This window comes from Sesamum indicum, linkage group LG8 (assembly GCF_000512975.1).
Source record: "Sesamum indicum cultivar Zhongzhi No. 13 linkage group LG8, S_indicum_v1.0, whole genome shotgun sequence".
Taxonomy (NCBI): Eukaryota; Viridiplantae; Streptophyta; class Magnoliopsida; order Lamiales; family Pedaliaceae; genus Sesamum; species Sesamum indicum.
In genome coordinates this window covers 8,617,881-8,632,844 of record NC_026152.1, presented here as the reverse complement: position 1 = coordinate 8,632,844, position 14,964 = coordinate 8,617,881, and the positions used below count along the sequence as shown (strand labels likewise).

Sequence of the window (14,964 nt, the reverse complement as noted above, 5' to 3'; positions counted from 1 at the left end):
TCTCTTTCATTTTCGTTCCCATTTTATCAACTGTATTGAACTGCTGCCGACAAGGATATGAAGCACAATGTAGAAGGAAGCACCACCAAATTGTCAAAAAACTGCCACTTTGCCTATTTCAAGAGCAAACGAGTTGAAGGGTTAATAACAAACAATCACTTCACCTTTTTTCCCTCGTTAAATTCTTGAAAAAGCAGAAAGAAAAGAATTTGAGAATCAAAGCAGGTGCAAAGAAGAGTAACTTTCGGAAATTAAACAGCCCATCTTATGGGAATGGTATCTGTACAGAGTACACAAAAAAGTAACGACAATGTGCATGAAGCTATACAATCCATATTTTCAATCAAGAATTGATATATAAGAAGAAAAGCATAAAGGCCCAAGAATACCTTTTTAGTTTTACCCAAAGAGAAAGGAATAAAAGAAGAGAAAAGAGAAGAAGCACCTTTTCAGAGAAGCACTGAGATGAGACAGGGAGAAAGGGGATTCAACAGAGAAGCTTCTTCTCCTCTTATCCTGGTCACAATCCCCATATATCTTCAAAGACTGCTGATGTACACAAGCATGCATGCAACCAAGTTGTGTGATATAGGGCTCTTCAGTGAATCAAGAAAGAAGCAAGAAAACTCAGAAATTATCAGAATTGAAACCAAAAACCAAAGAAATTGTAGGCAGGGGATGAAATGGAAAAACTAAGAAGCGGGATTGTCAGGGATGCAGCTCAATGGGTTGGGAATGTTTCTTGAGGAGAGAGGGAGAAGAAGAGGAAGAGAGAGAAAGAAGAATGAAATGAGCTGGAAAACACAGAAAATCGCCCACAAAAGGGTGTGGGGGTGGATTTGAAGGACATGATGGATGGACTCCGGAAAAACTCATATAAAAATGCTGTAATAGGTCAAGAATTACTATTATTCATGGAATGGAGGCTGGCTGGAGAGTTTTTAATGTTTTCTTTCAGGGAAATAAATGGGATTATAAAGAAATGTGGTGAGAGCTGGGGCATTATTTCCATTCCAACAGATGCATTAATTCAGTTTAGTTCGGCCCTGACTACCTCATCGTACTATATTTGTTTTCAAAAACAAAAGAAATCTAACCTTAACACATTCATAAGTTTTCAATCAATAATAATGTTCAAATAACTGAAAAAATCTCACTTTTCTCAAAGATATTTTTTTTTTCACCAGCTTCTATGAATCCATGATAAACAAAGAAAGCCCTTTTAGAAATTTTTCACAAAAAATTACAAAATGTATCGATATATATATATATATATATATTTATCAGATAATACTTAACAATACTAAAAATTATTCGATCCCCTGCTTCTGATGCGGGATTCATATTATGAACTTTATACATCAAGAATTGACCAATCTCAAATGTCATTAAGAAATTTTAATGATTCATGTAATAAGTACATCCCACCAAATTTTTTCTTGCTTTTAATAATTAAGTCAGCATTTTACTCCATTTATTTATCAATAATAAATCAAAAGAAACAACAAGTCAGAAACCTAATACTTGAGCAGTGGCATGCATTCCAACTGTCAGAAAAGAACATGATGTTAAGTTTCTAGTGTTTATGGCCATCCATTTTCCCTCTGCAGAGAATCTTTTGTTAATAATGTTGTACTAATCCAAACGGGAGTGTCTTAATTTTTATAATAACAAGGTTTGGTTGCATACGTACATCACCATTTTTCTTACAGAGTATATTATCATTAATCTAATCTCCCCTTGCTATAATTTCCACTTGACCAGATAATCGTATCTCCACCTATTTATTTTATCCAGATATTGTTTTTCCATTGTTGTAACCACGTTTTGGTATGTTGTTGCTTGCTCGGCAGCATATCTCTTCTGTTTCATATACTACTGGAAATGGAAATTTTTGGTCGCTTTCAAATAGCTGGTTCCCTTTTACTGCTATTGTCATTTGGATCTTGAATTATTCTTTAATCAAATAATTTTATCTCTTTATCTATAATTTATTTATAGAAATCAGCTGTATCTTTTCAATAATTATAAAATCCTCCTCTTGCGGTCAACAAGTATGGATAATTTGTATAATATTATTGATATTTTTATGTATAATTTTGTGGGAGTAATATTCACATTTTTTATAGGTGTATATATAATTTTTCAAAAGCCAAAAATAATTTATATAAAAATGGACCATAATTTGAAAGGTATAAAATGTAACTATGCCTTCTTTAATTTTTTTAGACAGATCAACAAGAAAGAGGGTAAACTTTTTGTTTCTTTTCTAAATATGATTTTGGTCAGTGATATATTTCATCAAGAGATAGATAATTATTGTTATTTCGGAATTATATTTTATTTGAATGTTGCAGTACTCCTTTTCTTTTGTTAAAAAAATGATAAAACAGGACTCATACATTTATAATTTTGTAAAGGAGAGATACTCACTCCTATGTAGCAACTTGTTCTTGTAATAGACTCATCTAAGTTCTAAGTTCCGGAAAATTACATTTACGCTCCATAATTTGGGACATTAGTGATTTTAATACCTATATTATTTATATTACTGCATTTGCATTCTTTAATTCAATTAAAAAAAAATTACAATTTTTGTCCCGAATCATCTTTTGGTTAGTTAATTTCTTAACGGAATTAGCAACAACTGCTATGTAGATCGAGGTAATTGTAGATTTTGAAGTTCGAAGGGAAAATGGTCCACTATGTGCCAGATAAGAGCTGTCAATCTTGGATTGCTGCGTAAGCTCTCAATGGTTTGGAGGATAAAGTGGGAAGGTGCGAAAAGAGGCAAACCATGCTTCTTTATTAGTGGGCTATGTGAGTCTTGGTTACTGATCCTTTGCATGTTGTGGTTGGGACGCGATTGAGCTTGAGAGTGGATGAGAATGGAAGGAAGCTTCATCATTTTGCAATTAGGCTTGTTTGCTTTGTTGTGTGGATGAGACACGAAATGAGTTGTCGGAAAGTGTGAAAATTTTCTTTGAAAGAAAACTTTATATTTTCTCTTTTAGTGGAAAGATGCAATGTGATGGAATTAATAATATTGGTACCAAAATCGCAAATGTCAAATAAAATTTCTCCTACTAAATCATAACTCTACCAAAACTAAATCTAATTTTTTTGTGAGACAAATGCATTCAGTAATTATATCAAATATTTATATAAGAAGTTAAAATTATACATCAGTGTAATAATAATGTTTGACATTGGCCATTAAATTTGAGACAAGTAGTACTTTGATGAATGTGGGAGATAATCATTGTGAGGTTTCGTAATTCCTTTTACCATGTATGTAGCTTGTAGTAAGTGAATAAGGACAAATATACTTTAAAGAAGGATGATTTCTTGTCTAAATCACATAAACCGGTAAATGTCATAATAATAATAATAATAATAATTCAACTGAAAGGAAAGAGTAGGTGTGTGATGTGTTGCTTTGGTGTGCTATTCAAGAAAGGGTATCATGTATGCTATTTGAAATTTTTACAACCTAATTTTAGCTTACATTTATGGTAATAAAAATAAAATTGGACCAACTGTGATGGTGACAGGCCCATCAATTTTCATTGTCTGGGCCCATGTTTTCTTTATGGCGCACCAAAGCATCCAAATTCTTGAAAAGCTCCAATTTGTTGTCAAATGCATGCGAGCATAGGCTCATTACGTCTGATTTTCAGATTTTAGTGACAAAGATATTATCTAGATTTATGTTCTTTTTCTTATGATGTTTTGTCTTTTGTTATTTCTCATTAACTCAAACAATTAAATGATAAATTAGGTTTTTTAAAGAATGCAGATGCGTAATCTCCACCAATGACCAAAATCTTGATCTGGATTTTTGCAATCTATATCGCTAATTTTTTAATTATTATTTTCAATAACTTAATTAGAAAAACAATAATTGGCCCATGACATTAGTAAGTTTGACAATAAAGCAAATGGACCCTGAATTTTCTTGGCTTCCCAGATGGTACATTGCATGATCAGAGCCCAAATTAATTAGGGAAAAGAGCAGCAATTGTCAACCATAGTTGAGTCGAAACATGTCATTCTGCACGAAATAGCTGCCCTGCCCCGTGGGAATCAGGTGAAACATCTGCAATGCAACAATGTGTCACGGATGATGGCAACTCGACGAAATCAAGAAAGAGAGGAGGGACTGTACCTGGCTAAACCTCAAGGGGTGTTCCTCTCCTTGCAGTTGGAGGCTGCCGCTGACGAAAACCACAATGCCACCAGCAAAGGCCGACACCTGGGAATCAACTGTGCTAATAACATGGCAGCATTGGTCGAACGGCAGCTGGTTAAGTTTAGCTGATATGCCATCAACCCCGTGTATCCTCTGCCCCTCAAATGTGAGCATGGATGTTGGCTGATACAGGGAAAGGAGTGCGGTCCGGTTGTTGTCGAAGAGATGGTAGTAATGATCCACAAATGCCTTTCCCACCATTTCGACCTGTTCTTCCATTTCTCAATATCTACCGAGTATCAGAATGCAATAGAACAGCAGCTGTGCTATGCAGCAAGAACACACAAATAAGCTGAAGGGGGTGTTGCAAGGATGGCAATTGGCAATATTTATAGCGCATCTTAAAGCTGCTGCATGGTCACGCAAAGTAATTAAAAGGCATATGCGTGGTGTCAAAGGACAACACAGGCTTTTCTGCCGGCCACAAGGCACTTTTGGAATCCTGTATCTCATAAGGATTTTCACAAGTTATAAGCAGCTAAAGAAAACCACAGCGAAAAGGAAGTTAGATCCGGAGAATATATTCTTCCCCCAAGCCATAAGCAATTGTCTATTGACCACTTTAGGCAAGAAAAAGTTGCATCCACCATGCAATGTTTGTAGTGGGGGAATATCATCATAGAGTAAATGAAACAAACGAAAACAGGGAAAATTGAAGTCAAATCTTTAAAGCCCCGTCATCACTGAATATTGTAGCCACACATCATTCTTTAGTGGCTTCCATAATGCAATGGTCTTGCATTGATCAGGAGATATCAATTCTGTCCAATAATTTCACAGTAAGAGGGAAAATACAAGATGTGAATTCTATGTAGCTCTGCCATCCATAAATCTAGTAACTTGAAAACCATCGGAAACAACACCAAACAACAGGAGTACGGTTTTCTGATTGTCCTTGGGAATTAGAACATGTACCAGTAGAGCAAAGCTAACCGGAACATGCTGTTGCAGACAAAAATCACGTAATAGTTTAAGGTCCAAACATCTGGACAATATGAGCCATCTCCACGTGTATAAGAGACATTATCAACAATCGACTAGTGGGAACAAGATGTACCTATGCTTTAATCTACTTCATAAGTGCAAGAAAATGGTTAATCTCATCAATAAAGTGTTTTCCAGCAGAAATTGCTCAGATTTGTGGTCAAAATAAGGAGTAATTGCTGGGAGGAGACAGTAGGTCACCATTAGGAGGCAAACAGACCATTTGTGTAGCAGATGATGCATCCAGCCGGATCAATACATGCTTAATAACATACAAATGTTGCCGGCATACATACAAGATCAGCTATTAAGGTATCAAAATTGGGAAAGGTGACTTTGGGCGAAACAGGGAAGAAAATAACCATTGCAGTAAATCCAAAAGCACTAATTTTTAATTATAACCCCCAAAACTAAGTATATTCCAAAATGTCAGCTAGAAAACCAATTAATTAATCTCCACCAGGTAGGAGCTCACTTTTCTGCATAATATTCCTACCATATTGCGTCCGCCCAAGACTTTATTGTTTGGATCACATTTCCAGCATCATCTCCCCCAAACTACATTTTCCTACGTGGATCACCACAGGAGGAAGAGCAAAAACAAGGAATACTTCAACAGAATATCAAAAACAGAGCAATAGGGAATGACACATACTTGAGAAATAAAAATTGTACTTATTAACCTTAACCACTTAACTGGTTCTTAACCTTCTAAATACCTTCTGTACTTGACCATGGAAATTTTTGTCACCAAAATATGGCATGTGTGTCACTGTCACTGGAAGAGAAAAATGGGGTGCAACTGGGAAAACAACCTTGGGAAGATTAAATGAATAGCTAAAAATAAACAGGCATAGAGAAACTGGAATAGTTTAGGGACTCAAAACACAATTATGAATGAGGTCCAAGGAAAGATACACATTCGTTTTGGCCAAAACCAATTCATCAATTCAAAAGCACAAACTGCCTTTATAGCTACCATTTGGACACTAGGTTTGATGAAGTGATATAATTCAAATAATTATTCGAACACAAGACTCTGAAGTGATATATTTTTGTTGTTGGACAAGTTGAACACCATAAGTACCTGGACTCTGAACTAACAAAGGAGCATTAACTTAAACAATGTTCTTTGTTCAGAAAACAAACGGACGTAGGAGGTGTGATAAGCAGTGTGTTTCTATGTAATTGATAATGTGATGGTTTGAGTGTAGGAACGGAAGGATACTTGATACTCTAATTCCAAATCCGGTCGTCAGGTACATTATACAACATTAGTACACATGAAAAGAATGCCACGTTCCGGGTTTAAGATCATTCAAATTAATGACCCCAACTGAACACTTCATCTCCTAGGGTCATAGCAACCACCTCACTTGAGATTATCTTAGTATATGAAGAATTTGAGAATCTAATCTCTCTCCCTCTTCATCTTATTCTAAGAGCCAACCAGAGGAAATAATCGGTTTACACAATGATAGCATACAACATTCACCATATTGCCAAGCATTCTTGCTACTTCTATTTTCCACATTTGATGGCATAGCTCTGGCTCTCCTCATTAACCAAGATAATTTCAGCCAGACAATATAACTACTTACTGATACCTACGTACAGAACAACAGTGCCCTAAGTCTGAGGAATGAACGCACATCAACATAAAATACAACATAAATATTGATGCATTTGAGAAAGGGAAAAAACAGAACAAAAATATCTAATCACATTACAGACATAGCAAGTGAACTGCATCAGTATAACATAATCTAACAAAGATTTCAGTATTCTGTATAAGTAAGTCTCGAGAAAACAGAATATCCATTCAAGTAAAAATGCTCAAGTTGTCTAACATGAGCTACAATCTGTTGAATGCCGCCAAGAAATTGTACTGGCACGGAACTCTTACCTAGAGGCAACAACACCAGATATGCCTACACTTTTTCATGACAATCACTGCCAACTCGAAGGCCAGTACCCGTGAATGCCATACCCTGTTTTCCAATTATCCAAGAAAACAACCTTTTTGACTGCCCAGAACGACACAAACATCGCAAAAATCATAAACAATCTCTGAACAGTCCTGTTCCTCACTCTAACTAGCACGTGAGTAACAAATGCCAGCAACAGCCCCACAATCGTATACAAGAAACCAACCGCAAACCCCTCGGCTCCCAACTGCATCCCTGAGCCCTGGTAAAAGAATACCAACTTGCTTGGATCTTGCCTGTCCACCATGAATATCGGCATTTTCCTAATTATGTTAAACATCGTTCCCGAAACACTAAAGAAGTAAACGATAACCGCTCCAGCCATCCATACGTGCTTCTCGTGCAAAATGGTGTTCCCAGCAATCAACTTCTTCACGAAAAACGGAGTCCAGATCAAAACTATGGCTAGTAGAAACATGATCTGTTTCCTGGAAACAATGGGCGGGCGATTAATCGGGCCCACAGAGAGCCCAGTCCTGGATTCGATAAATTCAGCCATGGAATCAGCCAATCTTGAGAAATCGGAGGCGTCCATTTGGATAGAATCTCTCTTCATATCAGAGGCGGTGGGTGGGATTAGGCGAATGTGGGGAAGAGAGTTGACCCCAAAAAGGGCGAAAGAGGCCTGGGATTCTTGGAATTCAATGTCAAAAAAGAAGAGTTGGGACCTCTCGTTAGGGTTATTGAACTGAAAAGAGGAGGAGACAAGGGAAAACTCGGACTTGAGGGTCGGGAGAGAGAGCTCGGGTTTCGAATGGAGCTGATGAGCATCGAAGAAAATAAGGGAGTAGAAGGGACGGGGAGAGGGGAGGGAGAGGATGCGGCGGAGGAGTGAGTCAGTGAGGTGAATGACGCCGGTCGGGGCCTGGGATTGGAGGGCGGAGAGTTCAGAGACAATGGGGTCGGATGAAATGGGTGTGGCGTAGGGTGCTAGGAGAAAGAGGAAGCTGGTGAGGAGGAGAGCAGCGGCGGTTGGGGTTGGAGAGATGGCCATGGTGGCGGCGGCGAGGACGGGGTTGGAGTGGTGGGTGTGAGTTTGTTGCAAGGGGAGCGAAGACTCGTCGGGGGTCTTTCTTGGTCAGTTTTGGACTTTGGACAACTGGAGGCTGACTCGGATCTCTGTTGAGGTGGTTACTCCAATGATATCACGACACATCAGGATAATTCTTAGGGGCTGAAGCCCTTGTGCATGGCCCCTTTTTTCTCCCCCTTTTACAAAACAAAATTCAAAGTTTGAGTATTTGGATTTTTTAAATTTTCAAAAATCAGGATCTTGACTCTTGTATATTTGAAATTGATTTTTTGTGGCAAAACACAAAAATAATAATTTTAAATTACTTGGATGTAAATTGCTACAAATATATTTTTCTTTTGAGACATAGTTGAAATACACTATATCATTGTTTGCATTCTATATATATAGTAATTTCATCTTTTAGAGATTTTTTTTAATTTAATTTGGTTGAAAATATATTACTTGGATCAAAGAGTGAATAATTACAACGGATTCTTTATGGTTCGAACAGGACAGTTAATGATTTTCTTCAAGGAGCTAAGGGGATTGAGACAGCGGATTCTCTATCACCCTATTTCTTTGTATTCGTTATAGAGGTTTTTCAAGTTTCAATAGGTTTACAATCAGTGTTTGACAATCGAGAGATAATAGAGATAATTCCAAATATTTAAGTGGTTATTCTCTTTCCTGAAATCCCAATATTTGCAACAAAACATATTTACTTCAAGTTTTGTATTGTATAAACTACGGAAATTGTCAGGAGCTCATCTGCTCTTGCTCCCTAACTGGATGCTCAATGTTGTAACTCTTTTGTATACCTATTTTTATTTTAAAGAAATTTATCTTTACTAAAAAAAAAGATATATTTACATGTAAGGTGAATAGTTATTTAAAGTCACAAGCGTTCCCAGTATGTATGTCGAAAGATTTTCTTTTTTTTTTTTTGTTGATGTTTATTAAGATTGTATTATCATAATTTACATAAAAAAAAATGACAATGTTCAACAAATACTCTTTAATCGAATTAAAACACAACAGTTAAATCATTTATCAGAAATAAGATGAAAAAAATCATTCATATTTACACTTCATGTGAGATCCATACATTTCAGTCAAAGATAAAATTGTACTTCAACAAATACGAAAATGACCATATACTTAAAGGACCGCGTCTTTTTGTACGGTCAAGTTGGGTAACCTGATATTATTATTTCATTTTGGCCAAATGCATCTGATGGCCTTTATACAGTCATTCACATTATTTTGATGTAATTGGTGTAACTTGACCAAAATTATAATTAAATACTTTATCCTTCAAATATATTATAATATTCATGTATTTAATGCTTTGTTTATGTTCAAACCACATTTTTTTAACTTAAACATTAAAGACTCATAATAGGGGTTAGTCAGTGTACTCACCTATAATTTTATTTAGAGGGTTCGATAACAGATCATAAACTAAATTTACGACCAGGAAATGGACAAGATTGGAGATGATCTTTACCTAAGAAGCTATAACCCAAACTCAAATCAATTCAATACTATAATTTTTGTTATCCATTAAACCTAAACGATGTGTGCTTTATCTTGCGTTTATCATCAGGCCATTTATTAGGATCTGCATTTTTCCATTAGCTGTGTAATCGATTAGACAATTACTATTATTACTCTATATATGAAATCCAATACCAAAAACCTCATACACACAAAAAAATTCTAAAACAAATGCTTTTTTTCTTTTTTAATTTTGTGAAGGGATCAGTCGTCATGAACGTGAAAACCAAGGAAGATGGTTTGTCCAGCAAAAGTGTTACAACATCTCCACTTATCTAAAACCAGATGACTTCACATCTACCAGCTCCTAACAACGATTTCGCGGACTTTCGTCTTATTTCAGCTTATTCACTCACAATTTATGCGTCTACTGTCTCATCAGGCTCAGCTGAGGCCAGAATGAATTCCGGTTGATCTGTCTTCACTTCATTCCGACCACCATCCAAAGCGCTTGGTTGCCCCAACGCCCTCAACGCCAAGTGCGCTGCTTTCTGCCCCGAAATCATCATTGCTCCAAAAGTTGGGCCCTGGAAGAATAAAATTTCCCGATTAATTCGAGATTTTGGAATTTGATATATATGAATGTAGAGAAGTTGTAACTGAATAGTGACAAGTAAGATGAGTCAATTTATACCATTCTTGGCGATCCATCTATTTCAGCGACTTCCATCCCTGTAACGATCATTCCAGGCACAATCTCCCTGGTGAGCCTAACAATGGCATCCTCGGCGGTGTTCATGTCGAGGGCCTTCATTCCAGGCACGCTGTCAATCATTCCAATGCTCTTCAGCCGCTTCACCCCCGTGGCGCCGAAAGGCCCGTCATGGCCGCAGGAACTCACCACCACTTTCGCTTCCATCACGTTCGGGTCCATGCACGATTGTGTATCATGATTCATAGAAACCAAGGCCCAGTTCGTCACCACGCCGGCGACTCTTCCTCCCTTCACGATCAAGTCCTCTGCGGCGACCGCGTTGAAGAGCTTCACATTAGGCCGCGCCAGGAGCTTGCTCATGATGGTGGAGGTGAACAGGGCGGCGTGCTTGATGACAACGTAGTCGTCTTGCTCATCATACTCGATTTCAAGCTCGTCCAGAAACCTGTGGGCGGGTTTCCGAACGACCATGGCGGAGAAGAGCTGGCCGCCGAGCCACGCTCCTCCTCCAGGGCTCACGGATTGCTCGATGATGGCGATGTTGATATTGGGGTTCTTGCTGAGCTCGTAGGCGCAGGAGAGGCCTGCAGAGCCAGCACCGACGACGACGACATCGGTATCGGCATAAGTGATCATGTCCGTCATGTAACGTCTGGTCATTTCACGGGAGACGATGGATTCTTTAATGGGATGGAACTTGAAGTTGTCAAGATTGTAAGGAGCGGAAGACATGGTGACGGAGAGGTTGTGTGGGGTAGCCCTGATGGGCTGGGCGGCGCGAGTGGGGATAGGGGAGCCATGGAAAGAGGACTTGTTGTCAAAGAAAGCGGTTTTAGAGAGAGAAGAGGTGAGGGTTGTGGCCATGGCTGCCATTGATGATGATGAATGTGGTGATTTTAGGTATTAGATTGGAGAAAGATGGGAAGAGAGTTGGTGGTGAGTGGATATATAAAGAGAGAAAAGTGAAGTAGGGGGTTTGAAAATATCTACGGCATGCAAAAGATCTGAAACGGTGGCTTTAAAGCGGGAGGAGGATAGGATTTGTACGATTCAGAAGAGTTGTGGCTTTGCATGCGGAAATTATCAGTTTAATCATATTTCAATTAATTATACAATATATATAATATATTTATCCTATTTTATACAATTTAAATAAAATAATTAATTATACAATAAGTATATTATATTTTTCTTTAATTTAATCAAATTTAATTTAAATATATTTTCTCTCAAAATAAAACCGCACAATCATCGCTGTAAGAATTGCAGAGGTTGCATGTAGTGCCAAAGGGAAGGCGCCAATCACAATTATTGTGATGTCATACATGTCAATTCTCAGATATTATTTTCAATATTTTCCTTTTATAGAAGACTGTATCAGATATTTAATTCGAAAAGACTAGATATTTAATCTTATATGAGTCAAGTATTGATGTAGGGTACATTTTATACAAGTCGTGTTAAGTTGTCAACATCTCCTCACTATATATTTATAATTTTAAAATAAGTTTTAGATTTATTTTATTAATTCAAGATTTATACAATTCGATTATGGTACATTCTAAATCTTATTATATATAGAATCATCATAATCATTCAATCATTTTAATATATATAGTTCATGTGGAATCGTATAATTGAGAATATCTTATAAATAGGTTATTTAACTTTTGAACTCTAAACATTCTTATGACCTTCACTTATATTTATGTTCTGACCTGCCTAATTTAAATTTTGAAGGCTATAATTGAAGTTATCCCAGTATAGTCATGTTATTGATTTATTTTGTAGGATTCACACCTGAGAAAAATTTATCTGATTTTTGGTACAGTAAATATATTAAAAAATTATCAAATAAACCAATATATTTTTTTAAAAAAAATTAATCAATGAATTAGAATTAGAAAGATAATAAAAAATAATAATGCACAGAAAAGAAAAGGAAGACTATGGAAAGTAGCAAAAAACGATCAAATACATCGATTCAAATCCAACAATTATTATCAAATAAAGAGTTTTAAACCATCAAATTTGAAATTGGGATAAAGCCTCATGGAATGTATCAACTTCAAAACAAAATTATAATGATATTTACTTATATTAAAAAACATTTTACTATGTAGAAGAGGAGAAAAAAAATAGTTTGGTTAATGTCCTTTGAAATAATAAATACAGAAAAGACTCAATTATTAATCAATTACTAAAATTCACCAAAAACTGTAATAATAAAATAAGGATGACAGCTGTGGGATTTGAACCCACGCCCTTTCGGACCAGAGCCTAAATCTGGCGCCTTAGACCACTCGGCCAAACTGTCGGATGCTCTTTATCACTTTTTTTATTTTAAAAGACAAAAGAAATTGGCCAGCAGAGGGTGTAATAGTCAATTGAACGTCTTCCTGCCGTTGCTCACATCCCGATTTCCCAATAGTAAGTTGGTCATCATTGGCAATCCGGCTGTATAAAAACTCTTCCGGCGTTTTCAGTTTCCTCTTCCGTCAATCGGATAATTTCTCAGTGCGCAATGGTCTGTGAAAAGTGTAAGCTTCTTTTCCGCCACCTCTGCTCTGATTTTAGTCTTGTTCCGTGTATAGTCATGAATTGTTTCGTTAGGGTTTTGCTGAATTGGGGATTTTTACGTATGTGTATATCACGTGTTTGTGCAGGTGAAAAGAAGCTTGCAAAGGTGATAGTGCCGGACAAGTGGAAAGAAGGTGCCAGCAATACCACAGAAGGTGGTGGACGTAAAATCAACGAGAATAAACTTCTATCGAAGAAACACAGGTTCCTTTTTTTTACGCACTTCCTCTGGTTACTTTTCGCTTCAATATATAAGTATGCCTTCATTCATATGTCAATATGCATATGAACGGAAATTACCTGCTTGTTCCTATGGTCGTTCTCCTTTTTTGAGCTATTGGTTTATGGTTTGGTTTTGATGATCGGCCAATTTGTTTGTTATTGAATGTTGATGCATTTTTATGAGGTATCTTGTAAACAATGTGTTTTACCTTGAAGAATTCATTTGTAACCTTATAGTTTTTGTTTAATACAGAGTAGCATTATTGTATGTCTTTGCATTGTTTGTATTGCTTAGATACAGCTCTGTCTTATGAGTATTCATGTACTGTAACATTTATTTATGATTCATCATCCTTTTTTGCACAAAATATCTTCTGATTGATATCCATTATCATGCTACAAAAATATGTGCCGGCCCTGATGAAGTTGAAAAGTGTTCAAATACTATAAAGGATTTTATTTTCTATTGGCTCGACTTTTTGATATGATTTTGTGGGTGAAATGTAGTGGTAGCTCATGTGGAAGAGCTTTGCTTCATTTGACAAAAAGACATGTTTTTCATGGGGAACTTTCTTGTAGTTTCAATTCATATCACCTTGGTATTTGGTAATCATATAAAGGGTCTGTATGGTGCCACTCATGCTTTCCCATTTTGTCTAAAAAAGAACATCATTTTTAGACGCACTCAAGTTACTAATTCCACATCATATTCTTCTTGCCAACAGAATGGTTTCCAATCTCAACACTTCTGTGCATTCCATCTGTGTTTTCACATTGATTCTCAAGTAGTTTCCGTTGGTTGATTTTTTCTTATCTGAAGAAAGATGCTAGTCTCTTGATAAACTTTGATTGTTGCTATGCCTCTTAGTAGTGACTACTTTAATAGAGTACCTATTCCTCATTCACTTAACCAGAGATGGGTTGCTTTACAGATGGACACCTTATGGACAAACCAAGTGTACTATCTGTAAGCAGCAAGTGCATCAAGATGCCAAATATTGTCATACATGTGCTTACAGTAAAGGTAGTCTTTTTCCATGTATTTTTGATGTATTAATCCGATTAAAACATCACTTGCAGAGAGCTGAGATATTCTTGTGATGCAGGAGTATGTGCAATGTGTGGTAAGCAAGTACTTGACACCAAGTTCTACAAGCAAAGCAATGTATGATGTATTTAATTCCCTCACCAATGTTAGAAGCAGTCTGCAATAGCTGCAACTTCAATCTGTATCTTAAACTTCTTGTAATGAGAATGAGCAGTGATGATCATGTTCAGTATGATCCAACCTTTCTGTCAAAGTGTCCGGTGCAATGCGCCTTAATTTGAATTTTGCAGAATGTTAAAGCTGTGTCAAATGCAATTGTAACTCATTTGACATAGTTGCTTATTACATTGCTCGATCTGCACTTGTATTGGAGTTTACTTCTTTACGCAACTTTGATATGATTTTTTTTTTTTAATTTTTTCAGTATCTTGCTTTAGTTTGTTGATGTGTAAATTTTGAGGGAGTTAAGAGTCTGAATGTTAATATGTTCATGGAGACTTTTCCGTCGTCCTTTCCCTAAGACTGAATTAAGAATGTATGTACTGAAATCTGTAACAAATGCAAAAATGTTCTCCTTTTACGTTTGAACTTGTTGCTCATTGTGGTTTCCTTTTCTCTTCTTACCTGCCCCATTTACTACAACTATTTCCAGTAGCAGCAGCA

General features: G+C 36.6%; 4 protein-coding genes and 1 non-coding gene across 5 annotated transcripts; 1 reads left to right on the top strand and 4 right to left on the bottom strand.

Annotated features, from left to right (window-relative positions):
* LOC105167972 (nuclear transport factor 2) lies at positions 3,835–5,834 on the bottom strand. Its single transcript, XM_011087871.2, has 2 exons — positions 4,169–5,834; positions 3,835–4,099 (listed from the first exon to the last, which is right to left on the bottom strand). The coding sequence occupies exons 1-2, from the start codon at positions 4,469–4,471 to the stop codon at positions 4,025–4,027; spliced, it is 378 nt and encodes a 125-aa protein (XP_011086173.1). The 5' UTR covers positions 4,472–5,834; the 3' UTR covers positions 3,835–4,024.
* LOC105167971 (probable dolichyl-diphosphooligosaccharide--protein glycosyltransferase subunit 3B) lies at positions 6,937–8,310 on the bottom strand. The gene has a single exon (XM_011087870.2). The coding sequence runs from the start codon at positions 8,216–8,218 to the stop codon at positions 7,187–7,189; it is 1,032 nt and encodes a 343-aa protein (XP_011086172.1). The 5' UTR covers positions 8,219–8,310; the 3' UTR covers positions 6,937–7,186.
* Positions 9,955–11,478, bottom strand: LOC105167970 (thiamine thiazole synthase 2, chloroplastic-like). Its single transcript, XM_011087869.2, has 2 exons — positions 10,431–11,478; positions 9,955–10,323 (listed from the first exon to the last, which is right to left on the bottom strand). Exons 1-2 carry the CDS (start codon positions 11,322–11,324, stop codon positions 10,156–10,158), a joined length of 1,062 nt encoding a protein of 353 aa, XP_011086171.1. The 5' UTR covers positions 11,325–11,478; the 3' UTR covers positions 9,955–10,155.
* Positions 12,689–12,768, bottom strand: TRNAL-UAG. Its single transcript has one exon. It is a non-coding gene; the product is annotated as a tRNA-Leu (tRNA).
* On the top strand, positions 12,847–14,722 carry LOC105167969 (cysteine-rich PDZ-binding protein). The gene is made up of 4 exons (XM_011087868.2): positions 12,847–12,991; positions 13,118–13,235; positions 14,186–14,277; positions 14,360–14,722. The coding sequence occupies exons 1-4, from the start codon at positions 12,976–12,978 to the stop codon at positions 14,422–14,424; spliced, it is 291 nt and encodes a 96-aa protein (XP_011086170.1). The 5' UTR covers positions 12,847–12,975; the 3' UTR covers positions 14,425–14,722.

Excerpts from the sequence above, each read along its gene's own strand:
- LOC105167972 (XM_011087871.2), bottom strand. The coding sequence starts at position 4,471 with ATGGAAGAACAGGTCGAAATGGTGGGAAAGGCATTTGTGGATCATTAC. Across the intron at positions 4,100-4,168 it reads ACCCCTTGAGGTTTAGCCAG|ATGTTTCACCTGATTCCCAC; the intron begins GTACAGTCCCTC and ends GTTGCATTGCAG.
- LOC105167971 (XM_011087870.2), bottom strand. The coding sequence starts at position 8,218 with ATGGCCATCTCTCCAACCCCAACCGCCGCTGCTCTCCTCCTCACCAGC.
- LOC105167970 (XM_011087869.2), bottom strand. The coding sequence starts at position 11,324 with ATGGCAGCCATGGCCACAACCCTCACCTCTTCTCTCTCTAAAACCGCT. Across the intron at positions 10,324-10,430 it reads TAGATGGATCGCCAAGAATG|GGCCCAACTTTTGGAGCAAT; the intron begins GTATAAATTGAC and ends TTATTCTTCCAG.
- LOC105167969 (XM_011087868.2), top strand. Across the intron at positions 13,236-14,185 it reads CTTCTATCGAAGAAACACAG|ATGGACACCTTATGGACAAA; the intron begins GTTCCTTTTTTT and ends GTTGCTTTACAG. Across the intron at positions 14,278-14,359 it reads TACATGTGCTTACAGTAAAG|GAGTATGTGCAATGTGTGGT; the intron begins GTAGTCTTTTTC and ends CTTGTGATGCAG.